The following is a 21,004-nucleotide window of genomic DNA, read 5'->3' on the forward strand; positions in this document are numbered from 1 at the left end:
AGAAGCAATGACAGCAAGACATTCACATGGCAGTGCTCAAACCACACTTGGCCATGTGGGATTAGAGTTTGGAAGGTAGTGGCAATAACTGAAAAAAAAAGTGCCTGGGAGGGGATGCAGGGAAAGAGACTCCATCGATGGGTCCAGTTTCTTAAGTTTCCAGTTCGTCTGGCTCCATTTGGCTTCCATTCTAAGCCAAACTCCTGCCCATCCTAATTGGAATATATGGACTTTGTTTAAAAAAAAAATCACTAGGGAGTCATACTGAGTAAATTTTATAGACACAGCACCATAATTTTATTTATTGACTTAAATTGAGACTTCCATAAATGAATAATGCTTGAAAATTGGCTCTTTGTAGGTTCCAAAGGAAAATCTGAAAATTTTAAATGTTTTTCCTTTCTTTGTTTATGAATCTTTTTACAATGGAAATGTTTTGTCTCCTAAGAGTGGCATGGAGCTCAAATATATGACTCACTGGATATGACGACCACCTCTTTAAGTTGTAACAAATGGGAAGTGAGTTAGGAAAGGGCCCAAGAGAAACATAAGCTGATCCTCAGGGAAGTGTAAGTCCTGGGGGGAATACCTCTAGGTTGGACCAGGAGTGAGGTGGAGCATCATAATGAGAGACAGAAAAAGTGAATACATGTTAGTCACTGAGTAGCTGGGTTCCTAAAGGAAAAAGAAATGCCAAAAGAAAAAAGCAGAGAAGAATCATTTAAAAATATCTAGCTTTATTTACTAGATTCTCTCCCTTCATCAAAGTAGAGCGCCGTCTTTCCTGTTGGGAGTTACTGAGAGCCCTGTACGTTTCTTGATGAAAGAGATGGTCCAAACCCTCATCTTCTTTTTTTTTTTGAAACAGAGTCTGGCTCTGTTGCCCAGGCTGGAGTGCAATGGTGTGATCTCAGCTCACTGCAACCTCTGCCTCCTGGGTTCAAGCAATTCTCATGTCTCAGCCTCCCAAGTAGCTGGGATCACAGATGTGCGCCACCATGCCTGGCTAATTTCTGTGTTTTTAGTAGAGATGGGGTTTCTCCATGTTGGTTAGGCTGGTCTCGAACTCCTGGCCTCAAGCAATCCTCCAGCCTCGGCCTCCTAAAGTGCTGGGATTATAGATGTGAGCCACTGTGCCCAGCCTCGTCTACATTTTGATCAAGTTTCAGCTCTTGATTATAAGCCCATGCCTATCAAACTCAGGGATGGTGGACCAGTTTTGTGAGTTTCCAGAAAAACTTCCTTCTCTGCTCTGGCTCTTCTCTTACCCTTGAGTTGCCCATTTTTTTCTAATAAGTAAGAAAGAGGTGAAATGCAAATCAGCCCCCTGTGTGTACACAGCTCTGGTCAACAGATTTGGCAGTGGAGAAGGTTGGAACTATGGTCATCCACTGGGCAAAATTGTCAGTGAAGCAATGTTAGCCTCTGTTGTCCCTCGACATCACTCTCCATCCCTCTTCTCTGGTACCTAACTCTTCCCAGGTGCCTTCATCCTGCTGCCTGCCTTTGCCAGGTGCCTACCCTTCGTCACTTTACCTGCCCACACTGACAGGTGTCATTCTGAGGGTAGTCCATATTGAATATTGATTTTACCCAGGGCTTTCCCACATTGCCCAGTGTGGTAGCTCTTTGCTAGATGATCAGATGAATTCACCCAATTCAAATGAACTCATACTAAGATGTGAATGACTGATGACCCCTTAAGTGCTCCAAAATATATTTTTTAAATTAACCCTTTCAGGCTGGGCATGGTGGCTCACACCTGTATTCCCAGCACTTTGGGAGGCCGAGGTGGGTGCTTGAGCCTCAGGAGTTCAAGACCAGCCCTGGCAACATAGTGAGACCCCCGTCTCTATAAAAAATAAAATAAAATAATTAGCCAGGTGTGGTGGTGCATACCTATGGTCCCCAGCTACTCAAGAGGCTGAGGTGGGAGGATCACTTGAGCCTGGGAGGTCCGAGGCTGCAGTGAGCCACAATTGCACCACTGCACTCCAGCCTGGGTAACAAAGTGAGACCCTGTCTCAAAAACAAAATTAACCCTTTAAAAGCTAACTCAACAGACTCTGATTAGTGGAATATTAAAGTAACATGAGAGATATAGAAGAACAGAGACTAAGGAAGAAGTAACTCCAATTAAATTAGGGCACCAAAGCACCTAGCCACTTGCCTGCTTTTGCCTTGTTGGCTGCAGGGTAATTGGGGAACTTGGGCACTTATTCAGTCTTGCTCTCAAGCAGAACTATGATTTTAATTATCCCAGAAAACAATCAGTACCCTACCATCATTTCAAGAAAATAGGCTCCTGGAGGCTACCAGGTATGTTTCACTGTGCATTGTTAGTTTGCAAACATACTTATTCTTTCCTATTAATTATATCTCAAGATATCATTGTGAAGGCCGGGTGCGGTGGCTCAAGCCTGTAATCCCAGCACTTTGGGAGCCGAGACGGGCGAATCACGAGGTCAGGAGATCGAGACCATCCTGGCTAATACGGTGAAACCCTGTCTCTACTTAAAAATACAAAAAACTAGCCGGGCGACGAGGCGGGCGCCTGTAGTCCCAGCTACTCGGGAGGCTGAGGCAGGAGAATGGCATAAACCCGGGAGGCGGAGCTTGCAGTGAGCTGAGATCCGGCCACTGCGCTCCAGCCTGGGTGGCAGAGCAAGACTCCGTCTCAAAAAAAAAAAAAAAAAAAAAAAAAAAAAAAAAAAAGATATCATTGTGAAAATAATTATCCCTTTGTAATTAATTTTTTTAATGTATAAGATAACACCCCATGTGGGTCAGTGTTTGGGGATGTATCACTCCCAAAGGGTAGTGTAAAGTTTTCTCTAGGGCATTTTGCAAACAACCTTTATGGAATTTCTGAAAGAAATAGCCACATATGTATGTAAAAATTTAACCCAAAGGATTTATTGCAGCATTGTTTGTAATCATGAAAAATCGTACACACCAAAATGCCCATTAAGAGGAAATGTGTTATATAGATGAATGGTACATACAACAATTGAAGTGCTATTCAGCCATCATAGATGGTGTTGTGGAAAACTGTTTGATGATATAGAATGACATTCAGGATATATTGTCATAAGAAAAATCAAGTTATAAATATATTTGTGTGATACAATCCTTATACATATACATACATATATACACATATAAACATATGCATGTATCTGTATATATGTAAATATATATACACATATAAACATATGCATATATCTGTATATATGTAAATATATATACACATATAAACATATATGCATATATCTGTATATATGTAAATATATACACACATAGAAAGAGTAATATATACCAACATGTTAATGTCATTTTTCTCTGAGTGGCAAAATTATAGATGGTTTTTTATTTTCTTCTTCTTGCTTATCTGTATTTCTAAAGTTTCTCCAATAAGTATGTATTATTTTCAGAGACAGAAATATAGAATTACTTTTCTTTTAAGGGATCCGAGCACTTTCCCCAAATAAATAACTCAGCAGCTCTTGTAGTTTGTAAACCCAGAGACGTCTGATCTAGCTTAACTCATAAGAAAGAAATGGCTTAATAGATACAACGTCTGTGCTCAAAAGCAGCACAGTTAACGGAAGTTTAATTTATGCAAACATACACGTTTACTTTTATACATTTTTATGAATATTATCCAACAGCTGACGTTCTTAGTCATTTTCAGTTTGAAATGAGCTAAACCATTATATGACAAAATATATGAAGCACCACCAACAGTTCAAAATTGGAAAGATTGCCTCACCAAAGATAGGTCTCTGTAGAGATTAAAAAGGATTGATTAGGCTGTTGAAAATAATAGTAAATTAACATACTGCCCTCTTTTGGTAGCTATTTGTAATTCAGCTTACATTCACTTCCATTAAAGATGTTAATCTCCTACAAATGTGTGCATAAATTAAACTAATTTTATCTTATTTTTAAAAATAAATTTTATTGTGCACATTTGAGGTTTATAACATGATGGGATGGAGTACACAGGGATAGTAAAATTGTTACAGTAGTGAGGCTGATAAACATTCATATACTTTTTTTTAGTGACATGAGTAGGTAAAACCTACGTATTTGACAAAAAATCCTTAATATAATTGTTTTGATTTTAGTCCTCATGAAACTAATTCTGAATCACCTCTTTTCCTCAACAGAAGATACTGATAATTCCAGTTTGTCACCACCACCTGGTAAGTTTTTTTTTTTTTTTAGAACTCTGGGGAATTTCAGGAAAATGGGGCATTTCAGGAAAATATTATTCTATAAGTTCTCTATGAAACATGGCATGTAGTCAGGTACAACAAAATTGTTTTCCTCCAAGAAGCTTAATTAGGTCATTAAGCCTACACCTGAAAAATCAAAAGCCAGCGTAGACCAGAGGACAGCCATATTGATCCATCCATATTGCTGGACAAAGCCAGGCAACAAATCACAGGGGACTAAATTGCTAGTTTTCATTACAGTGATTACTTAAGTTCATCAGTTATTTTTAGTATTCTAGTTCACAAGTCTCTTGAAGAGTATCAGGAACATAAACATGCCAGATGTTTTTACATTTAAGGGAGGAGATGAGATGTTCACTTAAATATACACCCTCAGTACCTCCACCAAAAGGATATTTTTCACTAGGATTCTAAGGGCTTAGCACTCACTAGAATGGGAAGGCAAATACATTAGAACCCAGATTGGCAGGAGCCTGGAACAGAACCCGAACTCGAGACTGCTAGCTGGAATGGGACCTTAGGGATAAAGAGACCCAGCCCTGTCCCTTAGTTGATGAGATAAGGAAGCCTGGAGTGGCTGAGGAACTTCTCTAAGATCACATAGCTCCTTGCTCCATGTCACACAGAGGCAGCACATGGCTTCCCTGACTCCTACTTCTGTACTCTTTTGGGTACACCATCTATTCCAGAACAATCTTTTATGATGGGGAGTGAGTCAACTCATATTCTTTCTATAGTTGTGTGCAAATGAGCTTCTACTGTTATTGATTCATTATTTAAATCCAATTAATCACAATAGCTGTACTTCTCATGCACTACTATGTATCTGGAAGTCTTCAGACATCTCCTTGTTCTCCTCTCAATCTTGCAGCATAGGAAATATTCGTGTTATAGATGAGAAAATTGGGGCTTGGGGAGGATAAAACATGCTCATGTTCACACATTCTCTGGAGCCAGACGACTGGAGTTGTAATTTGGCCACCACCTTCCTGCCTTCATTGCTAGCTGTGTGGTTTTGGGCTACTTCCCTTAACCTTTCCATGCCTCAGTTTCCTCTCCTGTAAATTGGGGAGAATAATAGTACCTGCTCGTGGGGTAGTTGTGAAGATGGAATGAGATAACACATGTGCCAGGCACAGTGTAAACCCTTGGTAAGGAGTAACTATTATTTTTACAAGTTTTTGAGTAATGGGGCAAAGATTCAAACCCAGGACTGCAGGCCTCCAAAGTCCAAGCTGTTTTGATCTCGCCAATTTGCCCCTAGTTGTTAAGCTTCTAGGGCACAATGAACCACTATATTTTTCTTCCAACAGAATAGTCCTCAGCAAACTGAATCATGGTGATATCTGCAAAACCTTGTTTGCATAGAATAGGGAATGGGGCTCTGGGGGGACACACTGGGTCTAGTCATGGCCTGGGTTCTGGGTGTCCTGTGGGAGAGCAGTGCAAACGGGAAGGTAAGAGCCAGTGTAGCATCAAGGGATGAATGGGCAGCCATGCTCAGTGGTCTCTTCTTTGCACAGTGTTGCCATTTATCAGCATCCGCAAGAATTAATAGTCATTCCTTAAAAACTAGTTGTGGCCAATTATTTTGTTCTGTCCCAAGAGCAAAAAGGATTCTGTATCTACGCTTTGAATCATTTTTTTTTTTTTTTTTTGAGGCGGAGTCTCGCTCTGTCGCCCGAACTGGAGTGCAGTGGCCAGATCTCAGCTTACTGCAAGCTCCGCCTCCCGGGTTTACGCCATTCTCCTGCCTCAGCCTCCCGAGTAGCTGGGACTACAGGCGCCCGCCACGTCGCCCGGCTAGTTTTTGTATTTTTAGTAGAGACGGGGTTTCACCGTGTTAGCCAGGATGGTCTTGATCTCCTGACCTCGTGATCCGCCCATCTCGGCCTCCCAAAGTGCTGGGATTACAGGCTTGAGCCACCGCGCCCGGCCTACGCTTTGAATCTTACTGCTCAGGAACTGTCTTACTTCTCAAGAAATATCCTTGGTAATTTAAGAAATAAATAAATATAGTAAATGACAAAATATGGAAACAATAATGTAGACAGACCGTTCGTGTGTGTTTCAGCCAACACATGAGCAGTCTAAAACAGGCCAGCCAAAGTGCCTTGACGCACCCAAATTTTGTCCATACCAGCTGAAAATCAGGCTCCCTCCTGCAAAACTTATTTTAGTTATAAAATGTTTGTGTTTGCTTTTCCCATGTTTAGGTAGAGGTCAAGCCATTGGATCTTTTAAATATTTAAATATGTAAAATGTATGTACTAGATTGACTTCTTAGCTTAAGTGGAGTCATTCCACAGGAAATTTATCACTTGATTAATTGCCTTAATAGCAGCCATATTTTAAAATAACTTGCCAGGAAATCTGGTTAGGTAGTACAGTATTAAGTGGTAGCAATTTTTTTAATCCTAAATTTACTGTGGGAAGATTTGCTAGGCATCATTATAACAGAATGGCACCAGCATGCCAATATATTTCACGATTGTAATTCAAGATATTTAGAATGTTTTCTAGAATGCTCTGGCTGAAAAAATTTTAAAGTAGTATTTCTTGTATTTTGGTCTGGTTCCTAATCTTATTTCTATAATATTCCATAAGTAGTTAGCAAGCTTTGTGGTCATGGGTCTCAGGTTCACTCATCTTGGGTTCTTTTTCTACAATTCTCTGATTAAATTTTATACTCACTGAGCGCTTATGGGACATGCAGATTTAACTACATCTTGGTCTGCTAGTGTGTTTTCTACTTCTTTTCATAATTATATCTCAAAAGTTTTAATTCTTTAAAATTTGACAAATAATTGTTTCAAGGTATTTATTTAATTTTTTTTTTCTCCTGCAGCTAAATTATCTGTTGTCAGTTTTGCCCCCTCCTCCAGTGGTACTCCAGGCAAGATTTTGAAAAAATTTAAACCTAGATTTAGTCCAATTTGTTAAAGTTTTGTTTTAATTATATCTTTGTATTGTTTTTCTCCTCGGGACAAAAAGAGGTTGAAACAACAAGCCTCAATGGTAAGAATTTTTCTGAAGCAAGTGAAAATTGATAACCCTTAATATGAATATAAGTGTAATGAATGGTGTTGAAGGTTTCCATTTCTAAATTATTTCTGAATACATTGACTAGTTTCAAATAACCCAAAATAAAAACCCAAAACAAAACTTGTCAACCCTGGAGAGTGACCTAAACTTTCTGGTTAAATGATAACATTCTTACAGTCATGGAGGGAAGAGAGCCATCCACCACTCTTAATTGTTAGCTTAAAAAGAAAAGAAATATCGATCACATTTTGAATTCTCCATTCCTTTGCTGTCCAACACAATGCCAACAAGTTTTACATGACAGATTGTTTAAATGTGAAAAGCACATCCCGTAATTCAATATGATTCAGCATGGATTTGGTGGCACAGCATGTTCAAAGACAGCCTTTTTACAGATGATTTGATCAATTTTTAAATAGTATGAAATGGAAAAAAAATGGCTTCCCCATCATGCTAGAGAAAAGGGCAAAGAAGTGGGCTGTATTCAAGGGGTGGGGGCAGAGCAGTACATTCTGTTCCCTCCAATAAGTGAACAGAATGGGTAGACAGCCTTCCTTCCATCTTACTGTGATGAAACCCCAACACTTTTCACAAGCCCTTGGTTAAAATCAAATCTCACCATGTGGTTGGTGGTTAAGGAACTAAACAATCATAGATGCAGCTCATACTGATCGAAACTGGTTTAAATTCATATTTGGCCCAATGGGAAGGGACAGATGTTATCATTTTTATGTGCAGTTACTTCTCACAGTGAAAATAATATCTTCAATTTAGCTTCGATGCAGTTTTTGGATCCCATTGTGTGTGTGTGTGTGTGTGTGTGTGTGTGTGTCTCTACAGTGTTTTAAGTATGATGATGTAATAAATGCCTTTTGGTTTTTTCCTAAAATTTCATCCAGAATGATAAATTCTAGAATGATTTGGATTTAAAGAAATGCCAATAGAATAGATTTTAAATTGGATTTTAAATCAAACAGGATCCAAATGAGATTTTCTTAAAAGTTAGTCGAATATAATGATCATTTACTCCAAATTTAAGCTAGAATTATTTTAAATTGCTTTATAAGAGTGTACCACTGGTAAAAATGTATTATGCATCCACAGGTCTATATGTTAAAATCAGTATTAATGTTGGAAATATAATATCCCTTAGGCTTTCATTATAATAGAAAAAAAGGGACAAAATAGTAAACAACATAGATGAGTTTATTCAAATAATGGTTACGGGAGTGTTGCTAAGTGTTTAGACATATAACTTGCATTTGAATCAATTAACATTTGCTCAGGAATTGTCTCCAGGGGTTGAAGAATGGAGTAATGAGATGATGGGTAGCAAAAACATTTAGTAGTGTCAGTTGGCTTTTGCAAAACTAACTTCTCCCAGATTTGGGGAAAAGGGAAATGTGTAAGGAACCTTGGAAGACACACATGTTTATAAACCATGCCAGTAGTTATGCTAATTTTTATAATTTTATTTCAGATGTTACTTTAAGCTTACCCCCTTTAAACAAAACAGGTAATATCAAGTGATTCTAAATGTAATAGCTTCTTCTACAGCCTCTTGAGTTTCTTGTTTGTGCGGTCTACCGGGTTACTAAAGAGTTTTCTTTTGTCTCCTTGCCCTCTTTCCTGTGCCTTCAACCACTGATTTATGACCCCTTTTACTTTGACATTGAACTATAATTCTGTCACCACACTCCCAAACCTCCAAACGATGGCCATAGCACTCCATTTAAAATAGCATGTATTATTTTTGTGATTATAATAGTGATACATATTAGCTCATAAAAATGGAGAATGTAGAGAAATACAAAGAAGAAAATACAAATCATCTTTAATGTTACTTTCCTAAGACTATGACTGTTAACAATTTGGTCTATTTCCATTCAGTATCATTTATACATATATTTATATACATATACTCTTATATCCTTTGCAAAATAGTCATAATTTACATAGATTTTTGTATCTTGCCCTTTTGACTTAATATTACATTAGAAGTATCTTCCAGTGTCCCTTACTATTATGACTGATAATATTCCATTTTGTACCATATGTTGAACTTTAAAGTTGTTTCTATCCTTTTAATAGAAGTTATTGCAATGAAAATTCTGGTGCCAACATCTTTGCATTCATTTCTTATTTCTGTAGGATACATTCCAGGGATTACAATATGCAAGGATTGCATTCTAAGGGTCAGCAGTAAGAATATTGTAAGACCCTTGATACTACTGCTCAGTTACCTTCTAGAAAGGTTGTGCCCAGCGACATTCCTGTCTGCAGTGGATGATAATGTCTGTGTCACTGAACCTTTGCTGAGACTGTATCATATATTATTAAATCTTTCTCTCAACTCTTAGGTTTTATGTTTCATTCATGATTGTTAAAACATGTTTATGTTTTATGTTTTATGTTTTTAATCATAAAACATTTTTATGTTTTATGATTCATGATTGGGGTAAAACATTTTTACCCCAGAGCACTTTAGTTACAAAACCAGAAGTTCATTTCACAGTTGTATTTTGTTTGCTCTGAAAAGGAAACTATCAGGGCAAACAAAATAATATATTTAAAAGATTCTTAATGATGATGTGAAATGCTATCAGCCTTCATAATTACCACCCACCATTGCTCATGGGCCACACATTGAAACCTGACAGTTTCAGAAACCTCATTTGTGTGTCTTTGTTACTGATGAGTTTCTGCCAGGATAACATCATCATTCTTAGTGTGTCTCCAATCTCTGAGCTTGGCCTTTTCTTCAGAATTTGCCCGTTCACCCTAGGTGACAGAGCTTCGATGCAAATCTATGCCCTGAACACAGCCTCTTTCCATTGGCCATTTTTATAGCAAAGATTTCTGTACCCAGTTCTCCATTATCTGGGGAATGAACCATGAGCTCTATCCCCAAAATGTGTTTGGAAGACATTTCTAAAGTTTGCTCCTTCAGGGCATGTTAATATTTGCCTGTGAGTCACTCACTTTGAACAGTCTTGGTTCTGCTGTGGGCATGTTATGTGACTGTATATAGGTGGATGATCTTGACCTCTCTGAGAATAGCATTCTCCATCAATACAATGGGGATAGTATTATGTTAACTCCTAAAGCAAGACACTTGATTGTATAATAGCAATACTTTACATCCCATGTGTACTGTTTCACATTAATTTTTATTCTGAATCTCCCGCTCTCTACAACCTATCAACTGAAGGTCCCAATAGTGGCTTAATTCTACATCTCTGAAGTGTAAGTCCATATCATTTGTCTAGCAGCAGTGCATGGAAACTAAAGTAGAATTACACAAGCAGTGGGGTATGTAATGGGTGTGATCTAACTGCGTAAACATGGAACTCCAACTCCCAGACTCACCCTGTGCCAATGCTACAGGATCCATGGATGTGGTTCCTGTTCATTCTGTTGCTGAGGTGACTGATAGTGTCTTAAAGGTGTCAACAGTGTGACTTTTTTTTTTAGCACTTCACTAAAATGATGCTCATGGCAAATTGTTTTTAAAAAACAAGCAACAATTCTTCTCTAATATTTAAGTTTTTTCTTTGCAGAAAAAACTAAAATCACTATAGTAAAAACCTTCAATGCATCAGGTATGACTTATTATCAATATCAAGACTTTCTTTTTTTATACTAAAGTAAAATTAAACAAATGGCTGGTGTTTATAATTTCTTTCTCTTTTTTCCAATCTTTTCAAGATAAAATCTGATCTTAATGAATAGATGTGTATGCACTGGGTACCTGAAATTGTTCTAGGTGTTTGGGGCTATATAATAATGATCAGACACAGAGTCCAGCCTCAAGAATCTTCTAGTCTATGGGTAGAGACAAGGCAAACAAATAGATAACTAACATGAACATGCATGCAGATAAAGGCAATGATTATACAAGTATTACTGACATGGTTAAGAGGCATAGGAGTAGAGGGGGATGCAATTAATGAAGAAGTTAGAGGAACGAACCTCAAATTTTGTTTTGCCTGAGACAAGGTCTCACTCAGTGGCCCAGGCTACAGTGCAGTGGCGCAATCATAGCTCACTGCAGCCTCAACCTCCTTGGCTCAGGCGATCCTCTGCCTCCTGAGTAGCTGGGACTGCAGGCTTGTGCCATCAAGCCCTGCTAATTTTTGTATTTTTTGTAGAAACAGGATTTCACCACATTGCCCGGGCTGGTCTCAAACTCCTGGGTTCAAGTGATCTGCCTGCCTCGGCCTCCCAGAGTGCTAAGATTACAGGCCTGAGTCACTGCACCTGGCCAAATTCTTTTTAAATCCAAGAAAATGTGTACTTTTTAAGTTTCTGATACGAGACTACACACACAAGACATGCTTGACAAAGGCTTGATTTCAAGTAGGGGTTGGCAAACTATCACCAATGGGTCAAATCGGGCTCACTGCCTGTTTTTGTGAATAAAGTTTTATTGGAACACTACTATGCCCCTTTGCTTACATATTCTCTATAGCTATTTTTCTGCTGCATAAAACATGAGTAGTTGCAATAGAGACCATAGGACCCACAAAGCTTAATATTTACTATCTGACCCTTTAGAAAGTTTTCTTACTCATGATTTAAGGAATGACCTGTGGCCATGTACATAAAGGAGATTACAGATGAGAACCCTAGCAATAGGAAAAACAAATTATCAGTATGAATGAACAGCAAGAAGACACACATCACTGGAAATGGAGGTGCAGCTAAAATTTAGAAAAAGATGAGATGATCGAATGAAAAGTTTAGTAAGTAATACAGCAATGGTTAAAGGACATTTAAAGCATAACCACCCATTATAGAATCTATAAATTCTATATTGCATAGCAGATATGTTATAGTGAGTTCTATCTATAAGCAAGTAGATTTGCTTATAGACAGAAGAAGAAATGAAATCTTCTCTTTTGGTGTGGGTACCACTGCTTTGGAACAATATAAAAATCTACAGATATGGTAATTTGGGGTACCTAAATTTAATTTGCTCACAAAATCAAAACTGGTAGCTATAGGCGTCTTCACTAAAGCATGATGCCTATATATCAATAAATCACACTAGTAGAAACCATATCACATGCACTAACTCAAATTATAATTTTAATTTGTACCCAAACTAGTTTTCTCATAGAAATGAACTAAGGATTCCTAATGTGCAATGGAAATAAACTAGCAATTGGCATTGCACACATAATTCTGACCAAACAAGACCTAACAAGGAGACAAAAATATTTCTTTTTTTTTTTTTTTGAGACGGAGTCTTGCTCTGTCGCCCAGGCTGGAGTGCAGTGGCCGGATCTCAGCTCACGGCAAGCTCCGCCTCCTGGGTTCACGCCATTCTCCTGCCTCAGCCTCCCGAGTAGCTGGGACTACAGGCGCCTGCCACCTTGTCCGGCTAGTTTTTTGTATTTTTTAGTAGAGACGGGGTTTCACCGTGTTAGCCAGGATGGTCTCGATCTCCTGACCTTGTGATCCGCCCGTCTCGGCCTCCCAAAGTGCTGGGATTATAGGCTTGAGCCACCGCGCCCGGCCCAAAAATATTTCTTAATATAACAAGTTTTTCCCTTGGCAGTTGGTTAATACATTATCAGCATTTGCTCCTCCCATGTACTATGGATTTCTGATGCTTTGCCAAAAGGATGCAATTAATAAAGGAAGGCCTTTTAGAGAAGTAAACCTTGAGTTCTTTTCAAATTGAAGAAGAGATATACTTCTCCTCTCACCAAAGGAGAAAGTGTTTCTCAGGTTAATACATATAAAGTTTTGGTTCTGATGCTCATTTTATCTCCCAGTCATCTCTGTCTCCTTTGTATGCCCGTGTGGTCTGTTGTCTTGGTCAGCACTCCATTTTGCCCTCACTAATACGTAAATTAAAAAATGCTTTTATTTACTGGCTAGTGTCATCCACTAGATTGTAAGCTCCTTGAGGGCAGGATCTATATCTGGAAACTGCCAAAGCCTGTAGAATATGGTTAATGCTCAGCAAATATGTTTTGAATTTTGTAGATTTGCCCATGAAACAATATTATGACATTAATGTTATTTCATACATACATTTGCATAAAGAGCTAGGATTAACATTAGAGTGTTCATAGACTCTCCTACCTAGGAAAAGAAGGAGGATCTATGATTAAGGGCCATTCCATTTAAAGTCTCTACTGGTTTGTGTTCATGGTGCTCTGTTTATACTCAACAGGAGAGGGATTAATTGGGAAGGAGACAAAAATTTTAGGGAGGCGTTGAGGGTCAGATATTGACATACTAAAGATTAGTAAAGAATTAAGTTCCATAGCTGACCAACCAACAAATGAAAACTCATTTCTTTAGTCTTTGTGGAATTCATCCAGCCAATTAAATCCAGCTTATAATATTGCTGGTCCACATTTGATGCCTACATTTATGAATTCTCTTGATATTGCAGCACATAAACACAGGCATTGACATGCTTAACCGGCTGGGTTGTGTTTTCTTTGCAGGCGTCAAACTCCAGAGAAATATCTGCAATTTGTCATCTATTTGCAATGACTCAGGTTAGTTCTTGTGTACATTATACATTACCAGATAAATTTCCTCCATAGAGATAAATGGTTTGATTTCTTTTCTTTTGAGTATGTGGTATGTGCCTCTTGGATCTGCTTCTTTTCATGCCACCTGGCTACTAGGAGTCCCTAATAAAAACAAAAAAAATTTTATATCTGGCTGAAATTATCTTCCCGTTGCCTAGTGAGAAGATGGATTAACTTCCTTAATATGAGACATAAAGCTCTATAATAAATATTTTCATTATAGTTTTAAATCCATAACCAATACCCTTAGAATTAATCATGAACATAATTAATAAAGACATTAATAATTATTGAAAGTCACTTCTTATATAGAAATCTGTCAAGCTTTTCCATAGGGCCTTAAGTATTAGAGCTTAGAAACAGGATAACGTCTTGCTAAGAATAAACAGATCAGCCTGTTGAATGTTGAAAACTCATGTACACCTAGTTTAAGTGGATGCTAATTCCAGCAGTGTCCATAGTGTATTTTACCATCTCTAACTAAGACCATTTGCTATTTTTAAAAATTGAGATGGAAATCTCTTGAGAACATGCTATTTTTGAAATGGGAATATTTTCCCTTCTGCCATGGGCCAGACGGAATAAAAGAACAACTTTTCTCACCTTGGTTTGGCTCCCTGGGCTCCCTTTCTTGTTAAAACCAATGAAAACAAATATGAAAAACAGAAAAATATGGTGTGGCAGGTCAGAATTGGCCAGAGATCATGAGAAGTGAGAAGAGGAAGTTAACTAGGTATTCTATGATATGAAAGTCTTATTGTGATTATAGTAATAAGCAATCATATAGGAATGTTTTCTTTATTCCATTCCTTTTAACAGTTTAATAATTTGTGTGAAAAACATAGGTAACAACTTCAAGTAAAATAAGGTTGGATAAATTAGAAAACAAGAAAACATCCTTGGCCGGGCCGGTGGCTCAAGCCTGTAATCCCAGCACTTTGGGAGGCCGAGACGGGCGGATCACGAGGTCAGGAGATCGAGACCCTCCTGGCTAACACGGTGAAACCCCGTCTCTACTAAAAAGTACAAAAATATGGCCGGGCAAGGTGGCGGGCGCCTGTAGTCCCAGCTACTCGGGAGGCTGAGGCAGGAGAATGGCTTAAACCCGGGAGGCGGAGCTTGCAGTGAGCTGAGATCCGGCACTGCACTCCAGCCTGGGCGACAGAGCGAGACTCCGTCTCAAAAAAAAAAAAAAAAAAAGAAAACATCCTATTGAAAAAATGTTTCACAAACACTTTCTATTGTGTGAATACAAGATTTGCTCATTTTTCTGCTGATACTACATTCTAGGTAGAATATAGGAGGAAAATATTAGCTGGTTTTGATTAAAGAAAACAAAGTGTTGGATACATTTCATTTTCATATGTTGTATAACCCTCTCTCTTTTCCTCCTCCTTCTCTCCCTACTCTCTGAGTCTTCCGTTTACCGAATTCCCCATAATGTCATTATTTTTGTGCTTCATTTATGTTTTGGGCTGGTGACTAATGTCTAGTTCAGTGTTGTGTCTACATGATGTTTGATAACTGTTTGAAAATTGAACATGTGGTTTAAAAAAAAAAAAAAAGGCCGGGCGCAGGGCTCAAGCCTGTAATCCCAGCACTTTGGGAGGCCGAGATGGGCGGATCACAAGGTCAGGAGATCGAGATCATCCTGGCTAATATGGTGAAACCCCATCTCTACTAAAAAATACAAAAAACTAGCCGGGCGAGGTGGCGAGCGCCTGTAGTCCCAGCTGCTCGGGAGGCTGAGGCAGGAGAATGGCGTGAACCCAGGAGGCGGAGCTTGCAGTGAACTGAGATCCGGCCACTGCACTCCAGCCTGGGCGACAGAGTGAGACTCCGTCTCAAAAAAAAAAAAAAAAAAAAAAAAAAAACAACTGGTCGTCTTGAATAGCAGATGCCAGAAAGCTGGTTGGAGTAATGTTTTCCCCAATTAAGGGACTGAATTGACCATTGGTTTTAGTGTCGGTGAAAACAACCTCATCAGGGTTTTTGGCACCAGAACCCCACGGTACCCTGCCAGAAACTAGAAACCTTCACTTCTTGCAGGTTCCAATCTGGGTTCATTAAGGAAAATGGAGGCTGAGGAAGAAAATGGGAGCTGACCAAGAGTCAGGCTGATAGTCAGAAGGTGGTGGCTTCCTGGTTGCTCTGCTACCACTGTGCTCCCAGCACATTTATGAAACTCAACATTCATTCAATAAGAATGTGAGGCAGAGATGTTTTGGGTGTTGGATCACACGTACACAAACACACAATTTAAATAATCATTTCAAAGCTAAGATTTTAAAAAATGGATAAGTAATTCTATGCAGATATCAAATATCTTTTAATAATTACATACTGTATGAATTGAAATTTCAGTATCGATATGTGGAAACTGAGGTTCTCAGTAGAAGAGTTGCTGAAATAGATCATGTCAAACACTGGTCTAGTGCTTTCTTGGCCAAGGAATCAGTTGTTGTACTTTGGAGTACAATAAAAGATGATGAGAAGAGGAGCCTTCTAGCTCAGGGGTTGGCAAACTATCAGCCATAGTCCAAATATGGCCTGTTTTTGTAAATAAAGTTTTATTGGAACACAGCCCATGCCTGTTCATTTACGTATTGTCTATGGCTGCTTTCATGCTACAATGGCAGAGTTGGGTAGTTATAACATAGACCATATGGCCTGCAAACCCTCAAATATTGACTACCTGCTCAATCACCAAAAACACTGGCTGAGCTCTGGCTCTAGTTTATGTGATATCCTTGCCCCGTTGCTCACAAGGCCAGTTTGGGGTTCCTATAGATCAAGCTTGTTCAACCGCGGCCCATGGGCCACATGGGGCCCAGGACAGCTTTGAATGTGGCCCAACACAAACTCGTAAACTTTCATAAAACATTATGAGATTTATGCATGGCCTTTTTGGGTTTTTTTTAGCTCATCAGTTGTCATTAGTGTATTTTATATGTGGCCCAAGACAATTTTTCTTTCAGTGTGGCCCAGGGAAGCCAAAAGATTGGACACCCCTGCATATAGATTATGAAGTACACACCATGTCTTTCTGTTTAGGACTCTCTATTTTATTTGTTTCCAGATAGAGTCAAAGGCCCCAGGAATAAAATTTCTTAACAAGGGGGCAAGTTTTCTCTTTATGAATTCCCACATAAAATTTACAGTTCATATTTTCTGAAAATTACATTGATAATAGTTGAGTAACTTACTGACAGAGTAACTGTGAATAAAAACAATTTGATGAAACCTTATAATTTGATAATCTTTTTGTATATGGTATTAATCCTCAAGCTATAAAGATACAAGTCTCAAATATCTTTTCGAAATTTTATTTTTAGCATTTTTTAGAGGTGAGATCATGTTTCAATATGATAGAGAAAGCACCATTCCCCAGGTAAGTTTTAAAGATTTTTCTTACTGCAATCTTAAAAGGCAAATTCACGTGTAGTTAAACATTTGTTTGAGGTTCAGATTATTTATGATATTTGGTATATTTATTGTTATGACCAAATTTAAATAAAATATGTTAATTGAGTCCCTAGCTTTGTAGAGAGGGCTTGAATTCATAATAATCATGGTATTTTGTTAATAACTATATTTTAGTTTTCAATAGGCTTGCTGCTGAATAAGAATGTTAAGATGATGCAATTCTACTGCCAGTTAAAATTTTAAATTATATTAGAAACTCCACTAGCCAGGCGAGGTGGCGGGCGCCTGTAGTCCCAGCTACTCGGGAGGCTGAGGCAGGAGAATGGCGTAAACCCGGGAGGCGGAGCTTGCATTGAGCTGAGATCCGGCCACTGCACTCCAGCCTGGGCGACAGAGCGAGACTCCGTCTCAAAAAAAAAAAAAAAAAAATAGAAACTCCTAGCAACAAGAAATATATGTATTGAATCTAAGAATAATATTCTGAATGTGATTCTCTTCGCCCCATGGGGGATTCTGATGCAGTGGTATCAGCTTTCCCAAACCCTAGATTGGTTCAGAGGATCCCAGCCAAATGTGTTTCATTCATTCAATGACTATTTCTGAGTACCTACTATGTGCCAGGCAATGAACTGGTTGCTAGAAATACAGCGATGGCTGCTATCAAGTTTTCCTTTCTACATTGGGGTCTGTTACTTAGATCCAGGACCTTTCGTGACAACAATGTTAATGGTGTTCTTTGAGGGGAACTCTTGAAATGAAGAAAGACAGAAATCAGCACATCAGAGTTGCTGACTTAGAATATTTTTTAAAGAAAACATAAAACAAAAACAGGCTCAGCCAATACGGATTAACTTTTGAGAACCACTTTTTGCCCTCCCTTTTTTATAAAACTGCAACTTGATCATTAGATAGACAATGTTCCTTGCATTTAGGATTCAGTCTTTGGGGTATAGTTATTTGAGTGGCTGATAAAACTGAAGAACAACTTATTGTTAGAGAGTGAAAAAACAGTGTTTGTTATATTCTTAATGATTTTGTGCTTCTAACAGAATCAGCATATAACAAATGGCACCTTAACTGGAGTCCTGTCTCTAAGTGAATTAAAGTGAGTAATCTGCCCTTGGATTTGAAACTTAGACATTAACTACGGAAGGATACTTTTTGAGTCATGTTTGCTATTGAAAACTGAGAATGGGAAAGAGACCAGCCCAAAGGTTATAGAGCCAACTGATTCTTAACTTCCTTGCAGATTAACCATAATCACATCAACTGTTATCCCCATGAGGATCGCTGATGCTCTGAAGTTATATAACAGCTTCATTTGAATTAGCATTTGAGTTTTAATATGATTTGGTATCCAGCATGGTTGAAAGAGGAGTCCAAGGTGGGACTCCAAATATATGATTTGTTGATGCTTTCATGAAGCATCAGTGATTCATAAGTCAGAGAAAAGTCTTTGTTAAGTAGACCCAGGCTTACAGGGACAAGCACAGACAATGAGAAATGCATTGTACAAACAGATGCCCCTTGGCCAGATGCGGTGGCTCACCCCTGTAATCCCAGCACTTTGGGAGGCCAAGGCAGGTGGATCACCTGAAGTCAGGAGTTCAAGACCAGCCTGGCGAATATGGTGAAACCCCATCTCTACTAAAAATACAAAAATTAGCTGGGCATGGTGGCGGGCGCCTGTAATCCCAGCTACTCGGGAACCTAGTTAAAGAATTCATCCCTGTTTGAGAACTACCGCCTTCGAGTGAATTCTTTAACTAGATTCCTCTCATCCCAACTTCATGTGAAGCTCTGCCACTTTGAAGAAATGAAAGCGTGGTTGGAGTGCGATTGGAGGAGAGGAATGAGAGAATTTCCTAAGGGGGAGTTGTGAGGAGGGGAAGGTAGCGTTGGAGAGGGCCAGAGAGGGCAGACCAGGTCAGTGGGAGACAGGGTGAGGAAGAAATCAGAGGCACAGGGTCCCCAGGGTAAGTGGCCTGCCCCTCTCAGAAATTTTTGCCTGGGGCCAGCTTTCCCTCTGACCCTCTGCCAGAAGAAACTGCCTGAGGTTGTAGTAGCCTCATGAATAACAAAATTGTCCAATCATAATTTATATCTCACTTTTGGCTAGAACTGACATTGCTCCCGTCTGGTTGGTTTCCCTTGTCATATAAATAATTTATTTTCTTGCCACATAGGACTCTCTTATACTCTCTGTTTCTTCAAAGTGAACACCGTAAGCAATGTATACCATGTGCTTGATTTAATTGCTAAAATCTAACATGTTTTGAATTTAATATCACTAATGATCTCCTTAATGTCAATTTCTCTCATTTTGTTACAGACGCTCAGAGCTCAACAAAACCCTGCAAACCCTAAGTGAGGTAATCATAGTGCACCCTGTAGCTTGTTTAAAATTATTGTTATGATTTGGGGGAAAGCATAGGGTTCTGCATTCCTGGGAGATATGTATTCAAATTCTTCCAAATTTGTTGTGTAAGAGAATGAATGGACCAGTTTTTTTATTCCAAAAATCAGAACTAGAAGTAATGGGTAGACATTACAAGGAGGTAGATTTTCCTTCATGTAACACCAAGAGTTTCTTAAAATATAAACTCCAGGAAAATGAGCTTCCTTGTGTAATAGTGACCTCACGGAGATTGTATGGCCTGAAGAGCGTTGATGATGTGCCGGGAATCTGATAGGAATGTGAAATGGACAATCCCTAAGGGCTCTCATGATTCTAAAATTCTGTGATTAGCCTTGGGTCTTCTTTTCTGATATTTCCACCTGCCCAAAGTAACATATATGTGTATACATGTTTTTTGTTTTGTTTCAGACTTATTTTATAATGTGTGCTACAGCAGAGGCCCAAAGGTCTGTCATTTTTAATACTTTCATAAATATCATTTCTCCATTTATGAGAAATAAAGTATTAAGGAGTCTTAGTTAAATTGCAAGTGCAAAGGGGGTCCTCTAAATAAATACATATTAATGACATTTTGGATTTAAATATTTTTATTTTTCCAAACACTGATCACTCTGTCATATCTGTCTTCTCATTTCTTTACAAAGCACAGAGAGGTGTGTAGTATCAGGCCATTTACCTCCGGTTCCACAAGGCTAAGGGTCATCAGTGTCCTTTAGCCCTGAGGGCCACCAGTATAACCAAGAAATGGCTCCCAGTGGTCCAGGCAGGGTGAAGGCCAGACCAAAAAGAGGGAATGTAACATGGAGCTTGGGAAAAGAAGGAAAGAGGGGGAAGGAAAAGATTGGAAAGAAAGAGAAAAGAACATGGCTGGGTGTGGTGGCTCACGCCTGTAATCCCAGCACTTTGGGAGGCCGAGGTGGGCAGATTACTTGAGGTCAGGGGTTCGAGACCAACCTGGCCAACGTGGTGAAACCGCATCTCTACTAAAAATACAAAAATTAGCCAGGCATGGTGGCAGGCGCCTGTAATCCCAGCTACTCAGGAGGCTGAGACACAAAAATCACGTAAGCCTGGGAGGCAGAGGTTGCAGTGAGCCAAGATTGTACCATTGCATTCCAGCATGGGTGACAGAGTGAGACTTTGTCTGAAAAAAAGTTTTAAAAAGAAAGGGAAAAGAACAAATTAAGAAGCACATGCAGCATGGCAGGGGTGAATCAGAGGTTGTCCAACAATTATTTGGGGTTGCACAGATTTTCATTTTGAATCATGTCCATTGGCTATCCTGGCTGTGTAAACCGATGGCTTATAGGGCAATA

General features: G+C 38.9%; 1 protein-coding gene across 1 annotated transcript in view; it reads left to right on the forward strand.

Annotated features, from left to right (window-relative positions):
* Positions 1–21,004, forward strand: part of ADGRG2 (adhesion G protein-coupled receptor G2) — a 97,403-nt gene that overhangs the window by 41,278 nt on the left and 35,121 nt on the right. Inside the window, 10 exon segments of the mRNA XM_033202001.1 lie at positions 4,173–4,208; positions 7,090–7,128; positions 7,236–7,259; positions 8,767–8,802; positions 10,847–10,888; positions 13,754–13,807; positions 17,179–17,234; positions 18,319–18,374; positions 19,602–19,641; positions 20,097–20,134. Of these exon segments, the coding sequence (XP_033057892.1) occupies positions 4,173–4,208; positions 7,090–7,128; positions 7,236–7,259; positions 8,767–8,802; positions 10,847–10,888; positions 13,754–13,807; positions 17,179–17,234; positions 18,319–18,374; positions 19,602–19,641; positions 20,097–20,134 (421 nt within the window).

The sequence above is a fragment of the Trachypithecus francoisi genome, unplaced genomic scaffold (genome assembly GCF_009764315.1).
Source record: "Trachypithecus francoisi isolate TF-2019V2 unplaced genomic scaffold, Tfra_2.0 Lachesis_group6, whole genome shotgun sequence".
NCBI lineage: Eukaryota > Metazoa > Chordata > Mammalia > Primates > Cercopithecidae > Trachypithecus > Trachypithecus francoisi.